The 27,957-nt window shown below is 40.6% G+C and overlaps 3 protein-coding genes across 4 annotated transcripts; all 3 read left to right on the top strand.

Annotated features, from left to right (window-relative positions):
* Window positions 1-498: 498 nt before the first annotated feature.
* pask (PAS domain containing serine/threonine kinase) lies at window positions 499-13,898 on the top strand. 2 transcript variants are annotated; one of them, XM_021311187.2, is made up of 21 exons: window positions 500-843; window positions 952-1,120; window positions 1,285-1,499; window positions 1,593-1,763; window positions 2,126-2,260; window positions 3,202-3,336; window positions 3,515-3,737; window positions 5,912-6,084; window positions 6,175-6,304; window positions 6,432-6,603; window positions 7,430-7,662; window positions 7,802-7,919; window positions 8,029-8,585; window positions 8,699-8,841; window positions 10,075-10,242; window positions 10,336-10,461; window positions 10,567-10,701; window positions 10,794-10,993; window positions 12,818-12,951; window positions 13,034-13,183; window positions 13,261-13,418. In XM_021311187.2, the coding sequence occupies exons 3-21, from the start codon at window positions 1,311-1,313 to the stop codon at window positions 13,416-13,418; spliced, it is 3,450 nt and encodes a 1,149-aa protein (XP_021166862.2). In that variant the 5' UTR covers window positions 500-843; window positions 952-1,120; window positions 1,285-1,310. The 2 variants fall into 2 exon arrangements, with proteins under 2 accessions (XP_012709105.2, XP_021166862.2); XM_012853651.3 differs by having other exon boundaries at window positions 499-1,120; window positions 13,261-13,898.
* A 1,550-nt stretch (window positions 13,899-15,448) lies between these two features.
* Window positions 15,449-22,415, top strand: mterf4 (mitochondrial transcription termination factor 4). Its single transcript, XM_012853649.3, has 4 exons — window positions 15,449-15,591; window positions 15,849-16,266; window positions 18,714-18,898; window positions 21,906-22,415. The coding sequence occupies exons 1-4, from the start codon at window positions 15,565-15,567 to the stop codon at window positions 22,320-22,322; spliced, it is 1,047 nt and encodes a 348-aa protein (XP_012709103.2). The 5' UTR covers window positions 15,449-15,564; the 3' UTR covers window positions 22,323-22,415.
* Window positions 22,416-22,511: 96 nt separating this feature from the next.
* LOC105918540 (probable G-protein coupled receptor 148) lies at window positions 22,512-27,839 on the top strand. Its single transcript, XM_012853650.3, has 2 exons — window positions 22,512-22,973; window positions 25,388-27,839. Exon 2 carries the CDS (start codon window positions 25,470-25,472, stop codon window positions 26,424-26,426), a length of 957 nt encoding a protein of 318 aa, XP_012709104.2. The 5' UTR covers window positions 22,512-22,973; window positions 25,388-25,469; the 3' UTR covers window positions 26,427-27,839.
* The last annotated feature ends 118 nt before the right edge of the window (window positions 27,840-27,957 follow it).

Genomic DNA, 27,957 nt, shown 5'->3' with positions numbered 1-27,957 from the left:
TATGAATGTTTTTTTTTAATCAAATCTTAATATAGGTGCCTGGCCCAGGGCAAAATTCCAGAAAATGGTGTCTGAAGTTTCTTCAAAGTTAGCACATTATTTGTCCCAATTCTTACAGTTTTAAAGCAAATTTTACCAAATATTAAGGAGACGTATGTAAACTTCTGAATTTGAAGAAAGTAAAAAAAAAACACACTCTAAAAATGAATAGTTTGGGTTATTGACAGTGATTATTATTATTATTATTATTATTATTATTATTATTATTATTATTATTTCGTTCTGACACCTTACGGATATTTGTCGCTAAATTCCTCCACGCTTCTGTTTTCTTTTCTTTCTTCTTTTTTTTTTTTTTGTATTTTATTTTGCTTGGTTTCCGTGGGAACGTTTCCACGGACACAAAGGCGGGTTTTTCGGCTAATTATCCAATAGAATTCCCGCGACAGCCAGCAGGCCCTCCCATTGGTTAGAAGAGTGGCGTCTGTCCTTTGCCTGAAGCCCGCGGTTTCCAAAATGACGCTGGAGGAGTGCGAGTCAGTCGCAGGCCTAATGTCAGTAACGACACCGAGGCCTGCTTTTTAACTAAGAGTAACCTTGTCTGGGAGGTCATGGGGCTGCGCTCACTACCCGGAAACCTCGTCTAAGAAAGCTGCTGTTCAGGGGAAACGAGTCACAAAAGCAAGAGCTGAGCGGAGCGGAGTTGTTTGTTTGCAGTAGCCATTAGCACAGGGGCTAGCAGGCAGGAATCTCAGCGGAGGCTCCGTTGCCTTGTCAACTAAGCAACGGAGAGGCTGCCTCCTGACAACGAGGAGACACACAAGCCGCCGTTCTCGGGTTGAGGTGGGTGTGGAGAGAGGCTGCTGATGAGCCGTCCACTAAAACCACTCCAGTGTGCTGACTTCTATCCCAGATGGTGAAACAATAATGTCGACTGATGTTGGCTCACAGATAAGCTCGGCTGATAAGCGACGCAGCATTTGCGCGCTGCCCGAGCCCTCCTGGGATCAGCTGGGGGATGATTTAGACCTGAATAAGTCCTTTCCGTGCTCTCGGAGACAGAGCAACAGGAAGAGTTTCCTCGGTTTGCACCATCGTGATTATCCCGATTTCATAACAGGTAAGATTGCTTTCTACACCTGGCAAATGTGATAGGAAAAAAAAAAAAAAAACAAGTGCTGAAGTTTGAAATGCACCCAAACCGTAACTTGAAGCATAACCAACTAGTGTCGTGATTAGGAAGTGGGTCATTTAGTGCTGAAAGTGTCCGTTTTCTGCTCACAGGTGGGGCTTTGGATGTCTGCGCCACAATGTCAGCAAACAAATCGTGCCTACTTCTTGGCTCCCAAGTTTCTGCCGACTCCTTGCCAAACCCTTCTCCTGAATCTGAGGACAGCCTCATCCATCGGTTCATTTCTGAGGACTTCGCCCTATCTGGAGCCCCTTCCGCCATCAACCCCAACAAAGTGGTCCTCACAGTCTCCTGTAAAACAACAGAGGTACACTCACCGACAGGGCTTCATATTTGGAAACTAACTACTTGATTATGTCCCTTTTTTTGTTTTTTTGACACTCTTTTGTTCTCCTTTCAGATTTTATCAGCAAACGAGCAGGCCTGCAAGCTGTTCGAGTGCTCCGCCGAGGAACTGGTGGGAAAGAAGTTGTCGTCCGTCTTAAAAAAAACGAATCAGGTCCTGGAAGAAGCGCTGGAAGAAGAGTATCAGCTTGCAGACGGAGCTGTTGCTGTTGTGTCTGGGAAAGTGGTATGAAGTGCTCTGAGCTGAAATTGATCTGCGGGTTTTATGGAGCTCACCGTGCAAGCAGCTGGGCCGCATAATGTGAAGAAAACATAACTTTAGCCTCTTGCTCCTTTTTAAAGATGTATCACACGCAGACCTAAAGTTGAGCTAAAAATCCAATCTGCTGGTAAAATGCATTATTGGCAAGCAGGGTTTCAACGCAAGGCCCCTGAGGAATCACGAATATTGCATCAACACAGTCCTCTGCATTCACAATTGCATATATTGCTCCGCTCTCTTGTATTCGTACTGCTGCTGCGTATCATTCTCTACTCTCCTGTGTACCTTTTTTTTCCATGCATGTTTGTCGTGACTTTGTTTTCAAGGCGGATGCGGTGACGTTATCTGGAGAGGTACCGGTATCGGTGTGCACTCACAGGCACTCGGAGCATGAAGACCAGTGGCTTGTCATGATGGAACGTGTGGAGAGGATCTCATCCTTTGTGTCCTTTTACCAAGATGTGCGTTTGCCACTACTCACCTTCATGTGTTTGCTTTTATTTATTTACTTTTTGTTTATGCACTGCAGATATACTCTGAAAAAAAAAATTCAGAACCCTATTTTTGCCTGTCAACCATGCCGGCTTTAGGTCACTTAGGATTACCAACAGCTAGCTTTAATTTGGTGAAAGCCAAAATAGTAAGAGGAAGATTATTTTAGCCTTTTTCCTACATTTCTATCAAATTCACTAGTGTACATACAGTTCAGGTGTGTTTGTCAGACTTGTCCTTTAAAACGTGTGGCTTGGTCCAGCTGGGTTGTGCATCTTTCCATAAGATTCTCACAGTCGTTTTCTAGAATTTAGGCCCATCACTCCTGGTCCAGTGTAACAGTCAGTTAGTCAGGCTACCTTGCTCAAACACACCTATTCTGTACAAATATTGCAGAAGAGAGATCAGTTTTTTTTTTTTTTACTTTAGGCTTCTTTTTCCCAAATGCTTGATGTCCTTGAACATTCGGAAGATGCTAGACGGATAAACCAGACTTGTGAAGGTCCGCTATTCCCTCTCTGATCGCTGATTTCTTAGGATTTTCTAATGATTTCACTCAAGAAAGCCGTGTTTCTGGAGCTGGCTTAATATAAATTCTGGGGAGTTCCCTTAATTAACTCGGGAGTTGTGAATTAATAATAATCAGGAGCTCACACAGCCATGACATCATCATCTTGGCTTTCCCGCAGTGTTTTAAATGTGTATGTAAACTTTTAAATTTAAGGCAAGTAATGAAGTATATACGGTTTTCTCTCATTATTCTGGTATTTAGCAAATAGAAATAATTTTGGGGATCCTAACCGACTGACAGTGCAGAAAAGGGGATTTATCTTTTTTTTTTTTTTTTTTTTTTTTTTAATGGTGTGAGAAAATATCTGGTCTCAGCTGCATGTGTGATGTCATTTTGAAGGGCTCTATCCTAAGCTGTGACTCGGCTTTTGCTCATCTCCATGGATATCACCACCCTGAGGACTTGAAAGGGTTGTCTATGAAGGCGCTAATCCCATCTTTACAAATCCCCCTCTACAGTCATGCCTTGCCAAAAGTAAGCACACAATACTGTTCAACTCATGACATCTGTCTAGTTTTTTTTTTTTTTTTTTTTTACGTTTGCTAAATATTTCCAGGATATAACTAATGTCCATCAGCTTTTTGAGCAGGAAGTGCTTTATTCTTCTGCTTCTGACGGCATTTTCTCCCCTTTTTTTTTTCTCGACTTTTAGATGCTGAGGATTCAGAGGGTTTGTGGGAAAAGCAGAGGGGGTGCACCCGTCCCACTCTGTGTGAAACTTCAGGGGGCGGCGCTGTGTGGAAAAGCCCAACACCGCAATGACGACTTCTGCACCGTGACAAGAGACGGCTCCCGTCTCATCTCTCCTGTGGGCAAACCTAGACTTTCAGATCATAGGAACCTCGAAGAAGCTGTCTCTAACGAGCCGTCATCAGGTAGGTTATGTTAGATTATTCAGGCTTAGTCACAATTTCATTGGACAAAGTGAAACATGATTCATTTTGCTCCAGCCTTTATATTATGTATACATAAGTCTTGCAGCACAAAGATATATATATATATATATATATATATATATATATATATATATATATATATATATATATATATATATATATATATATATATATATATATATATATATATATATATATATATATATATATATATATCTTTGTATATATATATATATATCTTTGTATATATATATATATCTTTGTGCTGCAAGACTTATGTATACATAATATAAAGGCTGGAGCAAAATGAATCATGTTTCACTTTGTCCAATGAAATTGTGATATATATATATATATATATATATATATATATTATATATATATATATATATATATAAAAAATAACATCAGGCTTGTGTGCTGCTGACTTGTCGATACAAGTCAGCAGACTCCTTGAGAAAAAACAGTTTTAAGATTGTTGAATAAAGTTATGCATTCTTAATGAGTGTTTGTCATTTCTGGGCTTTACCCATTAATTTATTTTTGCAGCTTTGGTGTCATTTTTTAATGTTCTATAATCTGTTAGTCCACTGAATGGAAATGTTTTTGTTTGGGTTTTTTTGGCTACAATAAATGATAGTTACCAGCAGAAAGGTGCCCAAATGGGCATGAGAATCGAAATAAATGTAAATTGGGTGTAATAATAAAGTTTTCACAAAAACATAGAATTATATTAAGTTATACGTGGGAAGTGAATATTTGTATGACTTCTTTATTGAGATGCAAAGTTTCTGGCCCAACTTCACCAACTTTCAAGGTGCATAACAAGGTGTCAGGCTCAAACACCTAGAATATTCCTAAAACAACATAAGGGGGGGAAAAAAGGGAACAGCTGTTAGTTTTTATTTGAATCTTTTAAGGAGAAGCAGAGAGAGCTACATCTCTCCTACTCCTCTGAAACATTCTCTGCTTTAGCCTCTCTCTTTATTATCACAGAAGAGCCTAGTTACAGAACACATTGCAGGGCTTAAGGAAGGGGGGAGAGATGCAATGTGACCTTTGACATAATAAACTAGCAGTTCAGTTCGGCAGAACAACCTTCAGAGTTAATCATTCAGTTCTCAGGGAAAGAAGTAATCACAGATGGCTAGGTGTAATTCGTCACGGTTACGGATAATGCGTGCAAAAACAACGTTCATTATGAGTCTGTCTCTTGCCCAAGGCCTTACTCTGTAACATTGGAGAGAGAGATATCAGTCATTAGAAAAACACTTTAATATCTGAATAAGCTTAAACCTTTTTTAACAATAATGAGTAAATATGTGATAAATGCAATGAACAGAGTAAATAAAATAAAACACAGAGAATAGTAAAAATAATTCTAACACGAACTGGTAAGATAAAAACCTCAGCAACACTTGAAGCATAAGAAGCAGACTTCATTTGCCGACCAACACATATCGAAATCTGCAGATAAAGTCTGCTCCGTATGCTTCATATGTTGCTGAAGTTTTCATCTTACTTATGACTTATTTATAACTATAAATTATGAAAACTAGTCTTATGCTGCGTTTTAGGTCAGTGGTGTCAAAATTCACTGCCATGCAGTCCAAAACCACCAGTTTGAAAAACTCATAGCCCATTATTTTTTTTCTTTTCTTTTTTTTCTAATTAAAACCAAAAAAAAGCTTAGTTTCTTAATTTGTTGGTCTATGCTCAACTGCAAGAACGTGATGTGGATCATTAATTCTTCACAAATACTAACTGTATTTAGTCAAATTTGATGAATGCATTCAGTAAAAGTTGCTGGAGGTTTCTGGTCCTTTTTTTTAATACACGTTGTTGTACCTAACATTTTTTATTTTAAGGACATTCTAATTTAGAAGATTAAATCTCACTTTTTTTAAAAAAGGAATGTTAAAACGAGGCCAAGAGCATCTGCCGGCGGGCCAAATTTGTCTCATTCATGAGTTGCAGTTGGAGGCCACACAGTTATTCCAAGTGAGGTTTTAGTAAATGGTCAAATTTACCTGAAGGCGTTTTTAGGTTTGCCTTGCATCCTTCATAAAGCATATACGCACTGCTAATCGGTTTAAAAAGTAGGAGCTCCTTGAATGTGCAAACTGATCTTTTGGATTCTTTTTTTCCCAAAGGCGAAGTGGACGGCGCCGTCCCCACACCAACACCAGAATACTCTGGAACAGTCTGGGCGTTTGCTCCTTTGAGCGGCCTTCTCCTCCTTTGGCCGGATGGTTCAATCTTCAGCATTCACAACCATCTGGCCCTCCGTTTGTTTGGGTACAGCAAGGACGAGCTTCTGGGGAAGGTTAGCCAAGTTTAGCAGCCCAACGAGGGGCGGCTCAAACTCAGACTCGGGCCAGCTCTCACTGTCGCTTTTTTTTTTTTTTGTCAACAGAGCGCTGCTTTTCTGATGCCTGGCTTCTACGAATGGATGTCTGACTCGGACAGAAAGGCTGCCCCAGTTTCTGACTTCCACGTTGAGATGGGCAAAAGCCCGGCCATGTCCAAAATATCGGTAAATTCTGGTGAGTGCTTCTGTTTTAATTAAAAGGACACCGTTTGTTCTTTGCCTTGTCCAGCAGCGTCGTTCATGTTTGCCGAGCATTTTGCGACATAGATCATTCGGGTGTGTTTTGCCCGTCCCCCCCTCAGATCCGTCTTCCCTGGTGGCGGGAGACATGGGTATGGTGCAGCAGGCTATCCTGAAAACGAGCTCCACAGGAAGAGGCAGGATCTTCACTGGAACCGGCTCCGGGCTGGAGAATCAGGCCAGCGCTCTGTCTGCGTTCTCTCTTCCTGCAGTCACCTCCACACATCTGGCTATGTAAGTTACCAGCCACTATCTGCTTATTTTCTCACTAAAGAATTGTTTGTTCCAAAACCAAAACTTGGCAGATATTGGTCAGGTTTCTCCTAAATACTGGAAAGACGAATGCAGCTGGAGCAGCAAGCTTGGAATTATTTAATTCATGTATATTTAATGTGCTTTGCAGGGAATCTGAACACAAGGCAGCTCTGTTGTCAAACTTGATATCTTCTGTCTCTGGCCAGGAATCACTCTGCTTGCATCCTCTGTCTAATCCATGGTTATTTAGTCAAAGCTGTAGACTTTATGAGATAGAAATATAAGAAATGTGTATATCAAAATGTATTTATACATAATTGGTCTAAATACACACAATTAAATACATGATTTTTTAGTATCTATTGGACACTCCAGTGAGTGCAGTAGGTAGCTCTTCATTTTCATTAGTCAGCGAGTATTATTACTTACATTTCCATCACTGATGTGTTCTTGAGTTAATCAAATAGTATTTGATTTTAACCATTTATCTACCATAAGATTTATTTTGCTTTTTAAAAACATCAAAACGTGCAAATATTCAGCTTTCTATCTTTTTTTTTTTCTTTTTTTTTTTTTTTACAGAAGAGCTTAATGACACCATGTATGCCTCAAACATGGAACTGCTGTTTTGTTCGTTTTATCTATGTCGGTTTGTGTCTGTCCCTACCAAATAAACATAAAAAGATAAAAAAAACAGATCAGTACTTTTGCAAGGCACCATACCAATATTTTCATATTCAGCTGAACCTCAGGTTTCATATTTTTATTCAACCTAATGGGCAGCATGAATAAAATGTCTCCCCAGGGCCAATGATACCACGGAGCTGACTGAGGAAGCGGCCCGGGCGGCTCCCCACAGCGGCCCGCTGGATAGTGCAGATAGCACCCAGGCTCTCCTCAAGACATTCGCCTGGGTGGAAACTCCGGATGCAGACGCCTGCTGCTCGGTTACCGCTGAACCGGCCACCCAGAACCGAGACCAGCGGCCGCTCAATGTGATTCAGGAAAATATCGCACCTGCTATCAAGATTACAGCAGGTGCAACATCACTTCTTTCTTTTTAAATGAGCTTGTTTCTTAACTCAAGCATTTGTTCATCGCGTTTGTTCTACTTCAGTGAAATGAATGGAAAGGCGTTTTAATGTTATTCTGAAGCCTTTTCCTCGTCGACCTGCAGACACTCCTGGTCAGCGAGGCAGGGCAGGTGGCGGCTGTAATGAGGCGAGAACGGATAATCACTCATGTGCCTCTGTGCACCAAGAGTCGAGCTTCGAGATCATCTCAATGGAGAGCAGGTAGTTCGGGTGTGGCAACGATTTATTCACAAAAGTCCTGAGGGTGCAGACTTCTTGGATAGTTGTTGAAAAGAGATGTGATGGTTGCATTCAAACTTTCATTTCTCAGATCGTCCTCCGGCTCCTGCGAGACGTTTGCTGGCCAGGGTGGTCCTGATGCAGCTCGGGTAGACGAGTCGGGTTTAGTCCATCTAGAGGACTCGGCCAGCTGCTTCGTGGACATCGACAGCAATGGCGACGCGGTGACCCGCGCTCTCGCAGAGCTGAACCTGAGCAAAAGCCTGGAGCTGCTCAGCATGCGAGAGTACGCCAACGACTGCCAGCCCTCCGTCATATCCTGCGATACAGCCGAGCTTCTACGGGCGACCCCTCTGGGCGCGGTGGAACCGGACCGGAAAGCAGAAACCGCGTGTGCTGCGGTGGAGGCTAAGGTTGGTGTGGGTGAGGAGCAGGATCAGTGGGGAGCGCTCTCTTTGATTCATAAAGGAAAGGGCCAAGAGTGTGCGGTCCAAACGCCTGGTGAGAGACGGTCTGTTACAGACATGCCGGCCACGTCAACACCTAAAAAACCGAAGGCGAATAAACACGTCCCGACCTCAAACACAACACAGATACTAGAGGGACAATTTGAAGGGAGCGGCTACCACAGAGATGGCACAAGAGTAGGTTGGTATAAAAAAAAAAAAAAAAAAAAAAAAAAGTTTTACTGCAGGTCAGCTTTTCTCCTTCTAGCCGTCAAAACACACGTTCACCGGGTTTTTCTTTCTGCTTTCCTCCAGATGTGCAGTGTGACGTTTGCAGGGTTACCCTCTCTGACGGAAGCTCGATGGTCTGCGTGTGGATACAGAGATCAAACCAGCAGGGGGCGTTGTTACAAACAGAACCTTCCCTTCACAACCAGTCAGGGGTCAGTCCAGGAAAGGTTGGTAGCAGCTGAGTTTGTTTTTTTTTTTTTTTTTTTTTTTTTTTTTAAGCTGGTTTAGTAAAATGCTTGACTGTCTAATAAATCTACATTAAATGGAAACTTCTGTTGGGAATCCAGCAAGAAAGGATCAAGCAAATAAATCCTAAAAAGCACAAAGCTAAAATACATAAAACTTGCGTGCAGAGAATTCACATGTCCTCAATGTACACATAGACTTAACCATGCACACAAAGATCAATGCATATATAAAAAACAGGATTTAAAAAGAGGATTTCTCTGTGATTGGTGAACATGTTTCTGTAGTTAAAAATATTAAAGCTAGACAATTTCCTATTGCAGTTTTTCATGCTAGTGGAACTGACTGAAAAAATGGCTCTGATAACATGCCCACAATTCTTTGATCAGATTGAAATGTGATAATCCGCAGACATTGTTTAAATTAATAAAAATCTGACTTATCTTTACATGCACCAGGTTTTATTCAGAATACACGCGTGAGTCCTCAAATTTCCCTAAAAAAAACACAGTTCTACCACAGTCTGTGCAGAAGAAAAATCTGAAGTTTTTTATACTTGATTTTATTATATAACAATATCATATACAAACACGGAAAAGGAACAATTACTATATACAATATGTTCAGTCTGTGTCTTTGAGTCTAGTGTTCCAAGCACAGGCACATATGTGCCGTCAGGGCAGTTTGACCCAATCACATGATCAGAACAAGTGCTTAGATTGACGCTGTTCGGTTTGAGGATTGTCATAAACCAGCCGTTTCATTCAGAATACGTCATTCTGATTGAGCTTAATCCGAACGCAATATTCTGATGACTGTGATCACATGATGTGTGTTTATTTCGATCGGCCCTTTATTCCCATTATGTCCGTGTAAACATAGCTTATGAGTGGCGAAGATTAGGAGTCATTATAGAGCTTAGCTTTCTTATGCATAGACCAATCAGACAATTTCTGGAGTTTTTAAGATGGTTTATCTTGGAGACCTGATTTTAGTTTTGTTACAATATTTAAGGTTAATGTACTAAATAGTAAACGGCCTGTACTTGTATAGCGTTTTATCAAGTCAGAGGACCCCAAAACACTTTACACTACATTTCATACAGTCATTCGCTCATTCATTAACACACAAACAGTAGGAAGCTACACTGCAGCCTCAGCTGCCCTGGGGCAGACTGAGGCTGCTAGCTGATCTTTTTGTGTTCCCTCCATCAGAGGGCCGGCGAGGCCGGCCAAGGAGAAGCGCTGCGCTCCACTCTGGATCTGGAGCATTCTCGAGCTTGTGATGGGCAGTTTGAAGAAGAATACCAGCCAATCAAAGCAGTGGGGAAAGGAGCGTTTGGTTTTGTCTGGAAGGCTATAAGGCGCTGCGACGGGCGAGAAGTAGGAAACTTGGTGTTTGATGTAGAACTGTGGTAACTGTGGCGCATTTCCTTATGTGTATTTATTTTTTTCCCCCTAATTTGAATTGTGCAGGTTGTTGTGAAGTTTATTAGCAAAACAAGAATAATGAGTGACTGCTGGGTAGATGACCCGTTGTTGGGAAGAGTGAGCCAGGAGATTGCCATATTGACCAGAGTCCAACACCATAACATTGTCAAGGTAACATTGTTGTTTTACAGCACTTACGTCAATCAGCCCCCTTCATGACGAAGAAGCTAAATTCCTTTGGTCCCCTCATATGAGTGTATGTGTTCGTACCTCCAGGTGGCAGAGGTGTTTGAGAATGGGAGTTATTTCCAGATGGTGATGGAGAAACACGGAGAAGGATTGGATCTTTTTGAATTCATAGACATGCAGCCAAGGCTGGATGAGCCGCTGGCCAGCTACATCTTCAGACAGGTGTAACAATAATAACCAGCAATGATGCTGATGGAAGGTGACAGGAAGGGTTTTACTAAGTGGATGTTCTGTTTTGTTTGTTTGTTTTTCAGATTGTGGCAGCTGTGTTCTACCTGAGGACAAAGAACATCATTCACAGGGACATAAAAGATGAGAACATCATAATAGACAAGTGCTTTCACATCCGATTGATAGACTTCGGCTCTGCGGCCATACTGGCTCCTGGGAAGCTGTTCCACAATTTCTGTGGCACGCTGGAGTACTGTTCCCCAGAGGTGCTTCAGGGAAATCCGTGAGTGTCTCATCCTTCTGAAAAATGAATCATGTGTACTGCTTTGATAGGTTTAGAAATTAGACTAAAACATTGCTGTCCCTTTTTTATATATGAATTTTAAAAAGATGAGAAAATTTGCCCTTTCATATTGCAGCTACTTGCAAAGGTGTTTGAATCATTTTGTCACGTTGCTTTTATTTGATATATTAATACAATGTGTAGCAGAAATATGAGGAGAAAATCTAAGGATATGGATTTTTTCCATTTTTCTTTTCTAAATAAAACCTAAAGAGTCTGCACATTGCAGAGCCACGGTTTGCCACAGTTACCAGCTCTGCTCATTAGGGGACTGGAATTTCTTTCCTCATTCTTCATTACACAAAAGCTCAGGCTCAGTCTGGCTGGGTGGAGAACATATGCGAAGAAGGATTTTTCAACTGTTGCCCTAGTTTTTTCTGTTGGATTTACATCTTGGCTTTGACTGGATCATCCTAGCCCATGTAGACTTTTTTTTTTATATCAATACTTAATACTTATTTAATTTTAAGTTTTAATGTTTGTTAGAACAGCATTTTGGGGTTCAGGTATGCGGTAATAGATTTTTTTTTTTTTTTTTTTTTTTTTTTTCAGGCAAAACACACTTTTTATTTTTTTATATATCTTGTTGTCACAGTAAATGCCACAAAACCTCATCAAATTTTAAGTCCTTAACAACCGTCCAAGTTAGAATCTTTATTTTGTTCTTCACAATTCTTTGCTACATTTCACTGGATCTAAGTTACATGAATCCCAGTGAAGTGCATTAAAAAACACTGCACATCCTGTGTATTTTCCTTCTTTGTTGCCCAGAAAAGTTCCCACTGGGTAACGATCCCATGGGCTGCTCATTACAACAAAGTTTGTTGTAATGAGCAGCCCAAGAGAAAAGCGGTGTTAAAAAGTGATATCCCACTTGGTAAATGGTACCCTTTTTAGAATTGCAACAAGTTTAGAGGACAAATAAGTAAAAAAAATAAACAATCATTCTCATTTGTCACCCGGGATGGACGTAACATTCCCTATAAACACAGTCTTCTCCATTGACAATGTCTTAGTCAAGTTTTTCTCCTTTCAAAATTAGAGGTAGGGTCTGGAACTACGCCAATGCAGTGTGTGGCTTGTGTTTACTTCCTGGTTCCTGAGCCAATAATATGAGAGTTCCCAGGGTTACCAAAACAGAGCGCAGCTTTTGGTATTTTATTTTGACAAAATAGCCGCAGTCTGTAAACATGGAAGCCAGTTAAGAAAAAAGGTGCTATCTGTTTTGTGTGGTACGATTTGAAACACTGGGTGTCATTACTTATTTCTTCTTTAATTTTGCTTCTTATTTAATATACAGGTGCTCTGAAAAGTTTAACTGTGTTGCCTTGGGTATATTTTAAGAGCTGTCTTTAGGTTTCATCAGGAAAATGAGAAAACTCAATAGGATCTGCATGATGGGAAAGAAATAATGACATCAGTGTTTGGCTCTTTTATGACAAAGTATGTAATAAAGGGTATACTGAGATGTCTGTTTATGAAGCAACTAATAGTTGATTAGTTTATGAAATTAAACATGTTAGTAGTATTAAAATGAGTTGGAGGCTCTGCTCCTATGATCATCCTGATTACAGCCTCTGTTAAAGAAGAATAACATCATCCACGCAGAATCTGGGTCAGCAGGTAGTCAAATACAGCCCTACATGATCCATTAAGCTTTATAATGTTTACAGAAACCATGCAGTGTTAAGAACACGCCACTTGTTCGGCTAGAAGAACTAGTGCCAGACGCAGCATTAACGGATGATTGTGCTCCTCTTCAAGCTATGAGGGTCCGGAGCTGGAGATGTGGTCTCTGGGGGTCTTGCTCTACACCCTGCTGTTCAGTGAGAACCCGTTCTGTGATGTGGGTGAAATCCTCGATGCCAAACTAAGGCCTCCGTTCCCCCTGTCTCCAGGTATAATAATGTTCTTTAGTCCTGTTTATTAGCTCTGCCTTTTACAATTCAGTTATGCAAATGTGTGTGTTCTCCCTGTCAGAGCTGCATGGTGTTCTGCGAGGCCTGCTGCACTATAACCCTAAAAAGAGGATGACTTTAGACCAGCTGCTGTTGCAGTCGTGGATCAGCCAGCCCATTTCCCTGGCAGAATACAGCTGGACTGAGGTGGTTTCTGCGTGTCAGAGCCCCTGTAAGTACGTCACCACGCTTAGACCAGCAATGGCCTGGCATGCTTTAATCTACAGACTTATTGTCTTCCTCTAACAGGTTTGTCACAGAATCAGGAACCCAGTCCCACCGCTTGCGTCAGACCGAGTTTGTTCCAAGACTGTGGCGATGAGACTCTGTCGGAGGAAGATGATGATGAGAATCAGTCAATAATAGCACTGGAAACGGAGCTCAAAAAGTACCTCTTTGGGGATTGAACACGAAATTTAAAGTGATACAAGCAAAAAAAACAGTCGCTCTGACATTTGGTAACTTGGAAGATCTCAGTTACAAAACCGTAATAGAGGAGCTTTTTAAGGCAAAAATTAGTTTTTGTATTGTAGATCAAGTTTTGAATGTACTTTTTTTTTTTTTTTATCAGCTTGTCAGTTTTCCTCTAGTCATATATTTTATGATCCACTACAGGGAATTGGGAGAAGATGTAAGCAGGAGGTCAAATCTCCCTTTGGTGGCTCATTTGATTTGATTATTTTGAAGTTGTTTTACAAAATACCTGTACCGTTGTATTGATATATTCCCAGTTTTCTATTTTTTTTAATTTATTTATTTTTTTGAACTGCAGCTTTTTTATCCTGTGTTTTAATCTTGATGTTTAGATATTTTGATTACATGTAAAAACATAGAACACTTTTAATATTTATTTTTATGCATCAATAAATGTCTTCCCTCAAACGGCATCCTGCTGAACATTAATTGAGAAATTGCCACTCGAGTAGCACTAAAGGCTGCTACTCTTAAAGCATTTACTGTTTATACTGTACATTTTTCACATTTAATTTTAAATAACAGTAATTTGTACAATAATAAATCTAAATAAATGCAGTAGTTGTAAATTATTCAGAAAGGGTGTCCTTTTGTCACATTAAATTTGAATGAAATGAATTTCTTTTTAGTTTAAAAAAAAAACAAAAAAAACAACTATTGAGATGAGCAGTGGTGCTATTCCAGTTATGCTGGGATGTTACTGATGCCTATTGGCTTGAACAAGGTGAACAATATGCTGTTTTCTGCAGCTCCAGCCTCTGTGATCCCATAATCCTTAACATGCATAGTCTGTTTTGTGGTTTACTTGAGCTGACTAATGCCATTAAGGAGCCTTTCTTTGCTGTCACAAGTCGGCATCATTCTGAAATATTGAGGTATACTGAAAGTGATTTGCCTGATTTCAAATGGAAGCACACACAAGTTGAAGGTACAGTATGGAGATCTTTAAAAGGAAGAAACTAACATTGCTAACATCAAGGAGGTGATTTTGTATTGGAGGACATGTTGGACACAACGCCACGTGTTGACCATCAGAGATCCGAAATGGGAGTCAACGAGTGAGGAAGTTCAACCTGAATCATCTGAAGCAGATTCTACAGCTTCATCTTGTCTGATAGTCACTATAGAGCTGAGGCAGCAACATTAAACTGATCAGAATTGTCTTGGTAGTGGTGTCTGTGTGCTGAATGCTAAATGATCATAAATACCTTAGCAGTGTGGAGTAATTGTTTTTCGTTTTTTAAGTGCAAATGCTTTTCTTATTGGAGGGGGAATTTATCTGGGTCAAGTGAGAAAGTGATGAGGGCCAAGGTTCCACTCCAGAAGAGTAACACTTGTTAAACCTGTAAATTTTACACCAAGTATTACATCACCCATGCAAAGCATTGGATTTTATTGCTCCTATCAATAAACCACATCCATGGTCACAGATGTATAAAATCAAGGTAGACCGTTTCTGCAAAGAGTGCAGACAGAAGACAGGTTCTCTTGGATGATGAATCATGCCCCTTAGTGGGTAAGTTTGAATTTGGCATTTGCCAGAAGAACCGCACATGGCTGACTACATTATGTGAAGGTTAAAGTGTGAGGCTGTTGTTCTGGAGCTTGGCTTCCTATCAGTTTTAGGGAAACATATAATTAAACTCTCCAAACTTTGGTAACTGTTTGAGGATGACCCTTTCCACTTCCAACATTATTGGGCAACAAAAGGTTCAAAAAGACAGGGGTGAGTTTGATGGGGAAGATGCTGCTAGGCTACAATTCAACACAACATTTTGGGTTGAATTGAGGGGGGACTAAATGGCCCCTTGGATTAAAAAGCGGGTTGTCCCTCAATTTCACGTGTGTGTAAAAACACATGGGTGGCAATATCGTATGTAATCTGAGCAATCAGAACAACGGTTAATTTCCCAGTTTGTAAGAAAATGTAAATCGCGTATTTATTCGTGACAATTATATTAAATGAAATTGGGAACTCCAACTCAGTTTTCCTATCGATTTCTTGCGGCGTGAACTAACCGGAACGTTGCAGGCGCTCTTCTTGGTTTCCAATCGGTAGCTCATTAACGACGGACCACCATGGGGACCCGTGTTATTGTGCGGCAGGTGAGTTAAAATGCCTTGTAACATTTCGTATTTTATCACAATTTCATTTGAATATCGTTGCATTTTGATGTAGTGACCCAAATAGCTCAGAAGTATTGCTAAAAAAATAAATAAGGCTGGAGATAAAGTTAATGAAACAGTCATAACCTTCGTGTTTGTTATACAAGGGTAGCAGCACCTGAAGTTTATTGGCATGCAGTGAGATAAATACGGACAGTGTCTTTAGAGAGTTATTTTTTTTTTCTTCCCCTATGCAGATTCTTCGACAGACTGTAAAAAATGCCCCCCGCTCCGATTTCACGCGTGTCCAGTTTAAGAGACCCCACCTTCCGTCCCTGTGCCTCGGCTGCAGACTGCTCTGCTCCGCCTCGGATCACACGGCTCCCCCGTTACCGCGTCGCAACCGCTCCGTCTCTCCCGAGCTGTCCCTGCCCTCTTTGCTCGACATGGGATTCACGGAGCTCCAGGCAGAGCAGCTCTACGACTGCGTGTCCAGGGTGAAAGGGGCGAACGCCGCCACGCACGTCTTGTCGACGCTCTCGGCGCTGTTCGTCCTGGGGCTTAATCCCGCCAGCGTGCACAAGCTGCTGGACAGATGCCCCGAGCTCTGCGCGGTGAAGGAGGCGCAGCTTCAGCAGCGGATAAATCATCTACGGAAGCTGGGTTTGGTTGAAGGTGAGGTTGTTCTCGAACACGACTGAAGAATTAATCAAACGCTCCTTGAACTTTTCCCACATTTTGTCACGTTGCGACTTCAAGATCATTTGTTGGATTTTGATATTTTCTACAAAAAAACAAAAAAAAAACAGAAAAGAGTAGTGTCTAGGTATATATTCATAGACATAAAGCCTAGGGCTGAACAATTAATCGCATTTTTAATATAATCGCGATTTAAAAAAACGCAATTTCCAAATCGCAGAGTCTGCAATTTTTGGCTATGTAACAATTAGGGAATTAGACCCGTCCATTAGGTGTCCGTAATATGCTTAAAGTGGGTTTGCCTCCACATGGAAGGGAAGACAGTTGCAGCAGTGAGATAATCTAATTGTATTACTTGTTTTAGAGTTTATATAATCATATATAGCATTAAGTACAGGTCAATCAGTTTAATACATAGACTTGCTTGTTGGTTGCACTTTATGTTCAACAAGGATTGATGTCCAAATCAACTAAAAGCTGTTCTCTTGAACAATATTCTGATTAATAGAAACATTAAAAGTTCTTGTTTTAAATAGTCCTTGTTTACAAACATCTTTATTTAGAGGCCATTTTTGTTGCTTGTGGTTAATGCAGAGAAAAGTCAAAATTGCAATTTTGGTTGAAATATATCGTAGGCAGAACGCAATCATTTCTGCACCGAGTTTAGATGCTGTGGGTCTTTTAGCAACTAATCTGCACAGCGAGGAAACAAATTGATTTGTTGTTTGTATATGTTTAAAAAGACATGATAAATTAAACTGGGGGGGAAAAAATCGCATTAAATCGCAATATTAAGAAAAAAAAATCGCAATTAGATTATTTTCCAAAATCGTTCAGCCCTAATAAAGCCCTTAATAAAATCCAGATGGCTGAAGGAACATGACAGATAGGTCAAGGATACAGTTGTAGGAAATATTTAAGGCAGAGTTGGGACATAAAACCAAAATCCAAGGCTTTGAGCAGTAGTAGTGGTAGAACTGTAACCCTACCGAGACGTGGCCGTTCAGGTAAAATCTAAAACCAGCCCAGCAGAGCATTAATCAAAGATTTTAACTCTGGAGGAGCTGCATAGAGCCACAGCTCTGGTTGAAGAATTCCTGTTTTTTCCTGTTAGCTGTGACATCATTTAAGGGGATTCTTGCCGTATTTGCCAAAAAATACTGGGCAAATAAAGCTGATATGACATGGAAAGGATTCCTGGATCAATGTGTGCTTCTGCGCTTTTGTGTCTCCGCTCTGTCTTCTCTAACTCCCAGTCGGTCGAGGCAGATGACCGTTCACACTGAGCCTGGTTCTGCTGGAGGTTTCCCTGCGTATTCCTCCCTGTTAAATGTCGCTTCATGCATGCTCAGTATGAGGGATTGCTGCAAAGCCATCAGCAATGCAGACGACTGGCCGCTGTGCTGCTTGTCAAGACTCGACGCAATCTGCTGGGTTTCCTTAGATAGGAAACTTTTTGACCAATCTGTCTGTATGATTTGATTGAAATTGAGTTTGTAAAGTACCTTGAGACGTCATGTGTTGTAAAATGGCGCTATATAAATATAATTTAATTGAACTGAAATTAACTTTAAAGCCCAAGTTTAAATGCACAACTTATAACCCAATTTAAAGTATATATTAGTAACTTAAAAATAGTAACTGCAGACTGCAGTAGATAATTTCACGTTGCCATCAAGCTTTCCATGGCAAGACTTTACAGTGAAATTCTGTATTAGGAGTACAAGTTTTACTTTACGCTTGCCTATAAAAAGCTTTGAGCAAAATCGAAGTCCTGTTAACTGATCATAGGGGACAGAGACTCAACGAATGCAACCAGAAGTTGCAACACACAGATATCCAGAACACACAAAACACAGCGGAACTAGCGATAAGCATTACCCCATAATCTAACCATTAACAATGCAATATAATTATGAACAACAATGGAGTTACCTTCATACAGACAAACACGCGGTAGATCACTGCTGTTTTCAGCTTCTCAAGGTCAGCTGCATCTTTTGCATTTTTCTAGACTCCTTTTAGGTTTTGGTAAAGGAATAAACTGTACCCCACCTTCTAAACACTTGGGTAATTGTACTTACCCCACTGACAACGTTTAACCATTTTTACCAATGTTTATTTTAATGAAAACCTTTGGTGGTAAGGGGGGGGAGGTAAAGGGCATGCAGCTCCACCAGCTAAGGGCCGTTTGACATTGGGACAATGTTGTCCCATTCGTCCCATTATCTTTAATAATGCCGACTTCTCCTCTCCTGTAGCCACCTCAGCCAAATACTGGAGGTTGTCCTCTTTCATTTTCAAATAAAAATAAAAAGTATTTGATTGTAATACAGTACAAATGTGAAGAAGTTCAAGGGGTTTGAATAGTTTTGAATAGGGCAGTGTGCTTATATCAAACATTTCCTTCATCTTTCCCGTAGGGAGTCTTCAGAGAACCGTGGTCCACTACCCACAGATCTTAACCGTGCCTGTGAAGTCTATAAAAACTGTGGTGCAGTTCCTCAGGGAAAAGTGTCTGTTTACCACCCAGCAGGTGACAGAAATCCTCCGAGACAGTCCAGCTGTGGTGTTGGAGGACCTGGCCCAGCTGGAGTACAAGTTTCAGGTCAGTATTAAGAAGTGAGACACAGGAGGCGTCATATTGTAAAATGTATTGTCAGGGGCTTGCCCACCCACCACCAACCCGAACCCCAACATCTCTTATTAATCCTCCTAGTTTGATTGTTTGTGCATTTAGCACCCCTGTTTTCATGAATAAGCCAACAATTACCTGCCGTATTTGCTGATTAAATGGACCAGGTCACAAAATGTGTTTTTCTTGTCTGTAAAATTTGTGCAGCGTTTTATTGGAGACCCAGCAGAACATGGATTGGTCAGGAGGTCAAGTATGTTTAGTTCTGCAAGAAGACATTACAGAGAATGATCACTTGTTGAAATTTACAGAGTGCATGAGAGGAGATTGCTGCACAGATGTAAGCAGAAGAAATTATTAATTTGACCTTTTCGTATAACTATGAAGATTTTCTTCAGTATTGTCACAATTGGTACATTCCTCGCTTCTTTTAAACCAGAAAAGTATCGAAATGTTTGACATGAAAATACTTTTAAATTATTACAAATTTCATTAGAAACCAGATTAGGTTGCTCATACATTGAACCGTTGTTCTGACGGTTCATCATACCCATCAGAACGGCATACCTCGGTTAATGCATTTCTGCTGCAATTAAACCTTCATAATTCCTTTCATCATTTCAGCAAACGTCAGACTGCGAGTGGTTTATGTGTATTATATTTCACATTAATCACACATTACTTAATTGCATGCCTTGTAAGAAATGTACACTGACGTTTTCTATTTTCTACAATTCTAATTTTAGCAAGTGGAGACATAAAATCGTTTAATCTCGTGTTAAATCGTTCATTATGGTGTTAGATCAAGTTATTATTATTTAGCAGCTTCCCCCAAACTGATTGAGAATAAACAAAATATGTCGAAACAACATTCCCCTTCATTAACTGTACTTTCTAACAAGCACCATCAGCATAGCGCTTCACAAATGTATGTTGTTTCAATAAAATAGTCTACACTGACAGACAGATATCTAAAAATCAACTATTGATCAACTATTTTGGCAGAGTATGCCACATGGACAGAACACCGGCCACAGGTTGAAGCAATATGAGAACATCTGTAGCAGGTCGTCTTTGATATTTATTTAAATAAGAAGAAACTTGTATTTGTATTTTTTAAATGAATTACCCATTGAAATGTGGCATCATCTGTGCTTTATCTCAGATATAAAATGGATAATAGAACATACACCCATAGATAGGCATGTCCAGAGTGCAGCCCGGGGGCCATTTGTGGCCCCTGTACTGACTTTGGGGGGACCCCCAACTGCGTTTCAAGAAAGATTTGGTCCACCAGCGCAGGTGGCTGTTGCAGATGGAAGCTTTTAGTTTTATACTAGTGCAAAATTATTACAGAAAGTTAAAATCCTACAATTGAACATGTTAAGTAACAATGTTTATCCATCTCTTTAATTTCATAGTAACATCTATCCAATGACATTTAATTACTCAAATGCAGACTTTGGTGCATTCAAATCTGCTTTGAATTCAATTATTAAAATTGGCTAATTACAGCAAGTGTTTTCAAAGAACAACTGACCCAAATACTGTTCTTATATTGCCAGACCAAAAAGAGTAAAGTTTATTATTGTTAAGAGGCAAACTGTATGACCATCTTTTAATACAACAAATGAGCAATACCTGTAAATACAATTATTTACACATTCATTTCCTACAACAAAATCTGACTTATTTGTTTAAAATTATCATATGTTGTAGAGCATGTAAAAAATTAACATAATTTTTTGTGTTCATTTTTTGGCCCTCGAGTTCCTTTGACTTGACAATAGTGGCCCATGTCCCAAAAAGTTTGGACACCCCTGCCTTAGGATGTTACATGTCAGGAAATAATGAACATTTTCTTCATTTTTGAGGTCAGTTCTCTCAATGTTGTGAGAATGTATGTTCTTAAATTATTTAATTTTAAGTGTAGCTGTGTATAAATGACTTAAAGATTACAGTTAGAAAAAAGATTAAACCAAAATGGAGAACCTTTGTTTTGGTTTGGGTTGTTGTTTTGTATTTTGCTATTTTAATTTGACCTCCAGGTTTCTCCGTAAGTGGCTGTTTTCCCAAGTGATGCATAAAATGAGCACAATAAAATGTTCCAACGTGCAGAATTTGAATTTATTGACTTCTGCAAACCACATCTAAACATTTTGAACAGAGACGCAGTTGAAAAAGTTTAAAGCCCCAGTTCGGGCTCTAGTTTTGTAGCCGATATGCAGAAACTGACTGCAATGTAAGTACACCCCTGAGTCGAAATTGAGACATTATGTTGCTTTTTTTTGTCAAGGTCACTGACAGTTTGAATGTTGTGTGACACTGACGCAGCAGTGGTACTCCCCCTGGTGGCTACAGTGTTAATGAATCATTATTACAAGTGTATGGTTAAAAACAGCTTTTTACTATAGAATCAGATAGGCCAGCCAATAAACATTAGCTCTGTGCCACACTTCTACATTAATTGACTTACTTTATACTTTTGGTATTCTCTGATTATGTTAGGGTTATTAAAGACCCCTTTTATCCTAGAACTAAAACGACACAACACAAGTTTAGACTGTTCTTTAGAAAAGGACAGAGGATAAACCCAAACGTAGAACTTCTACTCCCTGACAGTCTGGGATCGTCTGCGCCGGGCCATCTCTGTCCATTTGCCTTTATTGTCACACATCAAAAAAGGGTCAGAAGGATTCAGGAATTTACAACATGGGGGTTGAAAACAAACAAGGGAGCAAGCTTTTGTTGCGGATGGTGATCAGTCACCAGTTTCATGCACAGCTGGATAAGGCAAGGCATTCCTTATCTGGGAGGACCATTTGTTCTCCCTGTCTAAGGTTAAAAACATCAGAACCTTCCTGAAAGCAAACTCTTAAAACAAACCAAATGCCTGAAACTTGATAGAAATAAAATGATTACATTCATAATTCTCCAACAGATTATGTTTTGGCTTCTTGTTCCTCCACTCTCTCCACAGTACGTTTACTTCCGAATGGGCGTCAAACAGGCAGAGATGGTGAAGTGCAGGTTGTTCCGTAGCACTGTGGACGAGGTGCGCTGTCGGCACACTTTCCTGGAGCGACGGGGCCTGTACCAAACCCCGGACAAGAAAGGACAGACCACCATCATGAACCCCAAACTGGACAGCGTCCTCAACCTGGACCGGGAGGCGTTTGTTGCTGATGTTGCCCAGGCGTCGGCAGAGGAGTATGATGTGTTTCAGAAACTCCTGGCAAGAGAGTGGAAGGAGGAAGAGTTGGAGCGTGGCAACATTGAGGCTGATAGTGATGATGACGATGATGATGGTGAGGAGGAGGAGGAGGATGAAGAAGAAGAAGAGGAGGAGGAGACCAGAGGAAAAAGTGGATACAAGAAAAAGAGGAAAAATAAATAATGGGGAACTATGAAAACCAAGCAATAGCATAACTAAGTTGCAGTGTTGAATGAATTTATGCATCCAATGTAATAAACAATACACTTTATATTGCTTCCTCTGTCTCTTCATACCTGTTTATCAGTAGGTCTCAGAGCATGTTATTTTAACCATACATGGACCTGTTGTGTCTGTTGGTACCCAGTTTTTTTCTCAATCTGCTGATGAGGAACTAATTTTTGTGTTTGTTTAGATGGCGTCATTATCCTGATGACGTTGGTGCGACCTTAGCTTAACTCACTCAGGCCGTATATATGTGTACAAAGCGTCAGACATGGACGATGCAGTTAGCTGTCTTGTTGATTTGTGTTTTTTTTGTTTTATAAATTACAGCAAATGGGATGTTTGCTATTATGTAATTAAATCAGGCCAAAATCCTGAGAGCCGAATCAGATTTAAATCTTAAAGATGAAAAGATTTATTTTATTTTATTTTTAATCTATACAGGGAACGGGTTCCACCCTGTTACTATGTGAGCGACAAGTGGCTGCGGCTTTTTGCATCTCTTATCACTGAGTCAACAAAGAATCTATGAGATAGAGGCAGCGTGTGAGAGAAGCCGGACGATCATTGATTTGTGCAGCACAAGCGGCATTTTCTCTTCAAAATAAGGTAAGATGCGCGAGTTAAATCAATACAGTCTCACGGTTTGTTATTGACAAGATTGAATTTAGCCAGTTCAGTTTGTGTCAGATCTATCGGTAAGGTGGTGGCATTTACACCGGGCTTGTGCTCTGAACATTGAAATTTATCACTCATAAGTGGTGCCCTATAAAATTTATGAAGTAGCTAGCTTGAAAACACACTTAATAGCATTGTTGTTTAATTTAAAAATCTATATATATTTTTAATTCTTTATACTGGAAACCTAGAAGGCACAGAGTCCCCAACTGTGTAGATTTTATATTTGAATAGCGCCAAGAAGGTACCGAATGCTAATTTCCATAAACATCTACATTTGCCTAGTTTTATGGACTATGAAGTTAGATGACCTATAAAAACTGGAACGCGTTTAGTACTTCCAAAACACATGAGAGTTGTTCAATAAAGTCACGTTTATTTATATAGCACATTTCAGCAGCAACGAGGTTCAAAGGGCTTTAGATCATGAAAACATAAAACTTGTCATAACAGTCACTGGTTGTGAGACCAGTAATAAACATTAAACTGTATCAGGTGAAAACGTCGATACACATCATATATTTATTTCAATGTTCCTGCTATTATGGGCCGAAAGCAACTCTGAACAGGTGGGTTTTCAGTCTTGATTTACAGGAACTCAGTGTTTCAGCTGATTTCACAGTTTTCTGGAAGTTTGTTCCAGATTTGTATAAACTAACAGAAGTATTTTAAAGTCTATTCTCTGAGCTACAGGGAGCCAGTGTACGGACTTTAGGAACAGGTGATGGTTAAGGTAGGAGAGCTTTGTGGATTCTTCCCTGTGAAGTTCAATTGTAATTGCAACAGTTAATAGGGAGGGAAAAACACTATACGTGCCCAATACAACATTTTTAATAATATAGATTAGAAAAGAGAAGAAGTTGCATTTAAAAACAAAACATTGCAAAGTAGATTTATGTGGTTGAAGTTCAGAATTCTGTGCCAAAATCTTTGAAAATGGCGTGTCGATTTTAGCGAAACACCTCTCACCTGGTACGATTCCACTGCATCCTACAAATGTTTAACGGCCGTCAGGTTTGAGCCCTCACACACAACTTCGCCCACTTAAATGTGACATAATGGGCTTGGCATTTTGCTTGAATTTTTTTTTTTTTAAGAAATCGTTACCAGTGAAAATTTAAACACGCTACATGTGGTAGTGTGAGGGTTCACTGAGGCCTTGAACATGAATAACCTGCATTGGGGAAGGCACCTTTAATGAAGAGGTGTTCATATATATCAGAATTAAACACAGTGAACACTTTGCTGGAAAGCAGTACCTGTCACATCTCTTAGGACACCCAAGCAGCAGGGGGAATTGCCTCCAAGTCAGCAATATTTTTAGATTTTAGATCAGATTAGATTTAACTTTATTGTCATTACACAGGTACAGGTACAAGGCAACGAAATGCAGTTTAGGTCTAACCAGAAGTGCAATAGCAGGTGGATATTACTGTGAAAAGATATAATATTGTGTGTCCATCTATATTCGGCGTCCATCCTAACCAGCCGTTACATGTGCTGATGAGTGGTGGTCTCCATTACTCCCATTAATTGCTCTGGGTTTTCCAGCTGAGCAACGGATCAGAATTTGTGTGCATCTACGAGCAAATAAGTATAGGCAACAATGGCAAAAATGACAAAATACAAGTTCCAGTTTATGTACTGTTGGATGGAAACAGCACATTGTAATCTAAATAGTGAGTGAAGCATGAATCTTGATTAGACCTATGTTCGTCTTTCAAACAGACCACCTCAGTCAATTCTGAAATTCACCTGAGCATTAGAATAACTCAAAGCAAACCCTTTGCTTTGCTCTCTGGACGGATGAATGTAAATGAGTGCCGGCCGCTGGTACGTCCGGTCCGGGTTAAACTCGCACATGTTGCTCCGGAGATGGTCACAAACACAGCAGTCTCCACCGTGGATGTTGGTATAAACAGTGCATCCTGTTACCAGGAGGATGAACACCAACAGGAGAAAGCAGTGATACGGTTGCTTGGTTGGTTCCAGCAGCAAGGCTCTAAAGCCATCCACGGCGAACACATCTGCTGAACAGTAGATTTGCTGTATTTCTTAGCCGGATGTTTTTATTTTATTTTTTATTTTTTTTGTCTGACTGGCACATTGGATTTAAAATAAAAGAACAAATTACACATTGAACTGACAACATGGGTCAAAAAAGCACATCTTCACATTCATTTGATGTCTATTATTTCTTACAGGATTTTCTTCGTGGTTGCCTAACTCAATCACATATGTTGCATGACAACAAAAATGTACTCGTGCACTGGACTTACAACATGCTCATAATCTAAAGAGGTTGCACTCTGTTTGCGGTAATTTATGGTGTTTTTCTTTCACAGGACGTTGCCAGAGGAAGTACAGGAGCCTCACAAAAATCCCCTCTGTCATCCATCTATGTTTCCTCGCTGAGTCCGAATCACAATGGCACAGGTTGCGCTGTTTTCTAACCTCACTCAGGACTGGGTCGAAAGCGTGGAGCGCTGGCATCTTCAGCTGTTCTGCATCCCCACGGCCGTCATCACGTTCGCCACCTTCATAGCCAACCCTGTTCTGCTGGTGTGCATCTTCCTCTCCCGCGCTCTGTGCAGGGAGACCCGCTACCTGCTGGTGGCCAACACCCTGGCCGCGGACATGCTCTTCCTCCTCCTCAACCTGGTCACGTTGATCAGTAACGCCGTGGGAGCCCAGATACCCTGGGTTGTTTGCGAGCTCTTCACGGTGGTCCTCGTCACGGCCTACAGCTGCGCCATCCTCACGGTGACTCTCATGGTGGTCGACACCTTCGCCGCCGTCCGCTGGCCCCTCCGTTACCATAACCTTCTCTCGCCGGCCCACACCCTCACCGTACTGGGGGTGGTGTGGATCCTGTGCTCCATATATCCTCTCACCTTGATGATCCTGATGCAGGAAGAAGACATTCCCCGCGAGAAGGTACCCGTGTGTCTGGCTCTCATCTCCCTCGGTTTCTTTCAGGTCAACACTGTCGGGTGGATCTACATGTACTTCTTTGTCGCGGCGCTGATCTGCACCTTTCTCATTTTATACTGCTACATCCGTCTGTACATGGTGACAAGGACGCAAGGAATCTGGCACAGCCGCTTCTCCAGGGCCCGGGTCACGGTGCTGGTCCACGGGGTTCTGCTCCTGCTCTACTTTGCCCCCGGTTTCGTCTTCACCCTGGAGCTCTACATGTTGCAGAAGGAAGGCATCAGTCCGGATCTCCGGGTGTGGATCAGCACGGTCAACGCTAATGTTTTAATGCTGCTGCCCAGGGCGTGTGCTCCTTACCTGTACGGGCTGCGGTACCGGGAGATCGCCGAAAGCCTCACCCTTCTGCTGCATTGGCGCCGAAGAAACAGAGAAAACACCTCATCATGAAGACCCTTGAGAGCTGCCTTCATTTCAGACTCATTACCACTTGGCGTCCATTATATCTAGTCATTTATACATAAAACGACTAGATATGTATGGTGCGGTCAGACCTAGTTTATTTTTATTTTTAATTTTTTTTTGGTAACTGGTTGCCTGAAGGTCTATTTTGTTCAGGTATCGTTCAAGCATATTATCTAACTATTGTGTGTAAATATATCTCAGTAGAGACGTTTTGCAATATGTGATGCCTACAGGATCAGATTAACTGCATATGATGTTCTGAGATTCATTTTGGAAATGTTATTTCTGTAGGACCAATATATTGTCATGTGTTGTACATTTTCAGAAAATCTATGGTTGTGAGATAATGGAACGCTTTCACTACAAAAGAAATCCCAGCAGACTTCTTTGATTTTCAGTTTTAAGATGAAGGTTCATTAATCTGTCATATATTTGAGCACCCAAAAACAAATCTGTGTATTTTTTTTTTGTAAATAACCCAGGTATAGCTTTCCTCTCTTTTTTTAATTTCCAGAAAAAAAATATTCTCTTGAGTTTGATTTTTTTCTAAACCACTGACTTCCAGAAACTGCAAGCAGCTTTCTAAGCTGAATAGCTGACATCCCACCTTCTCTATAATTGCCTATACCAGCACTTACTCCACCTTCCTTGGACTGGACCTGAGGTGCAATGTGTTGTGCTTTTTCCTTCTGACCCACGTAGAAGTACACGTCTCTGAACTTTAGCTTGTAAATTCTGTTTTGTAGTGTTAATGTTGCTGCCTTTGCACACCTGGAGAGCTTGTTGCCTCATTAATTTAAATGAAAAGGTTATTTTGATCACATCGTCCCCAGTTCATTTGCCTACTTATCTGATATGTTTTCTAATAAAAGCAGTAGGATTTCTGGGCGCTGCACCATGGAGCAATTCTTAGCCCGGCTGCCTTGCAGGAAAAAAATTTTTTAATAAACGTTTTATTTGCCAGCTGAGGTGCTTCCATTCTGGGTTTAAATGTTCTCCCCTGTGCATGTTTGGGTTAACCTGCAAACCAAAAACATGCATGTCAGATTAGGTTAGTTGAACGTACGCTAACACTGCTGTTAGGTCTGACTGTGTGAGTGCATAGTTGTTTGACCCGTTTGTCTATGTTCACCTGTGATGGATCTGTCCACGGTCTATGCTGCAGGTGACCCGCATGGCCCTGCGTAGATAAAGAATGGATAGAGAGGAGATGGAAGGGGGTTTCATTTTCCGATGATCTCACTTCAGTGGTTATGCATTTTAGCCGTCTTGCGCTCTCGACGCTTTAAATCTTTATTTTTATTACACTGCTGAATGAGTCACAAACACAAACGATCACCTCTACTTTGTCAAACGCATCCCACACTCTTGAACTAAAGGACAAGCCATGCTATTCAAAGAGTCCATTAAAGTCTGTTTGTTATATGCTGACAGACATTGAATTTCAAGCAAGAATACAACATCCCTGCAGCTTTTCGTTAATTCTTACATTTGTGTCTTTTGTTTTGACATTTAA

This window comes from Fundulus heteroclitus, chromosome 6 (assembly GCF_011125445.2).
Source record: "Fundulus heteroclitus isolate FHET01 chromosome 6, MU-UCD_Fhet_4.1, whole genome shotgun sequence".
Classification (NCBI taxonomy): domain Eukaryota; kingdom Metazoa; phylum Chordata; class Actinopteri; order Cyprinodontiformes; family Fundulidae; genus Fundulus; species Fundulus heteroclitus.
Note: the sequence above shows the minus strand (reverse complement) of the source record. Positions and strands in the feature narration are given on the sequence as shown.

Coding starts and splice junctions, on each gene's coding strand:
- pask (XM_012853651.3), top strand. CDS start 928: ATGTCGACTGATGTTGGCTCACAGATAAGCTCGGCTGATAAGCGACGC. Junction 1,500..1,592: donor TCTCCTGTAAAACAACAGAG/GTACACTCACCG, acceptor TTCTCCTTTCAG/ATTTTATCAGCAAACGAGCA. Junction 13,184..13,260: donor TTCTGCGTGTCAGAGCCCCT/GTAAGTACGTCA, acceptor TTCCTCTAACAG/GTTTGTCACAGAATCAGGAA.
- mterf4 (XM_012853649.3), top strand. CDS start 15,565: ATGGGGACCCGTGTTATTGTGCGGCAG. Junction 16,267..18,713: donor GAAGCTGGGTTTGGTTGAAG/GTGAGGTTGTTC, acceptor TCTTTCCCGTAG/GGAGTCTTCAGAGAACCGTG. Junction 18,899..21,905: donor AGCTGGAGTACAAGTTTCAG/GTCAGTATTAAG, acceptor CTCTCTCCACAG/TACGTTTACTTCCGAATGGG.
- LOC105918540 (XM_012853650.3), top strand. CDS start 25,470: ATGGCACAGGTTGCGCTGTTTTCTAACCTCACTCAGGACTGGGTCGAA.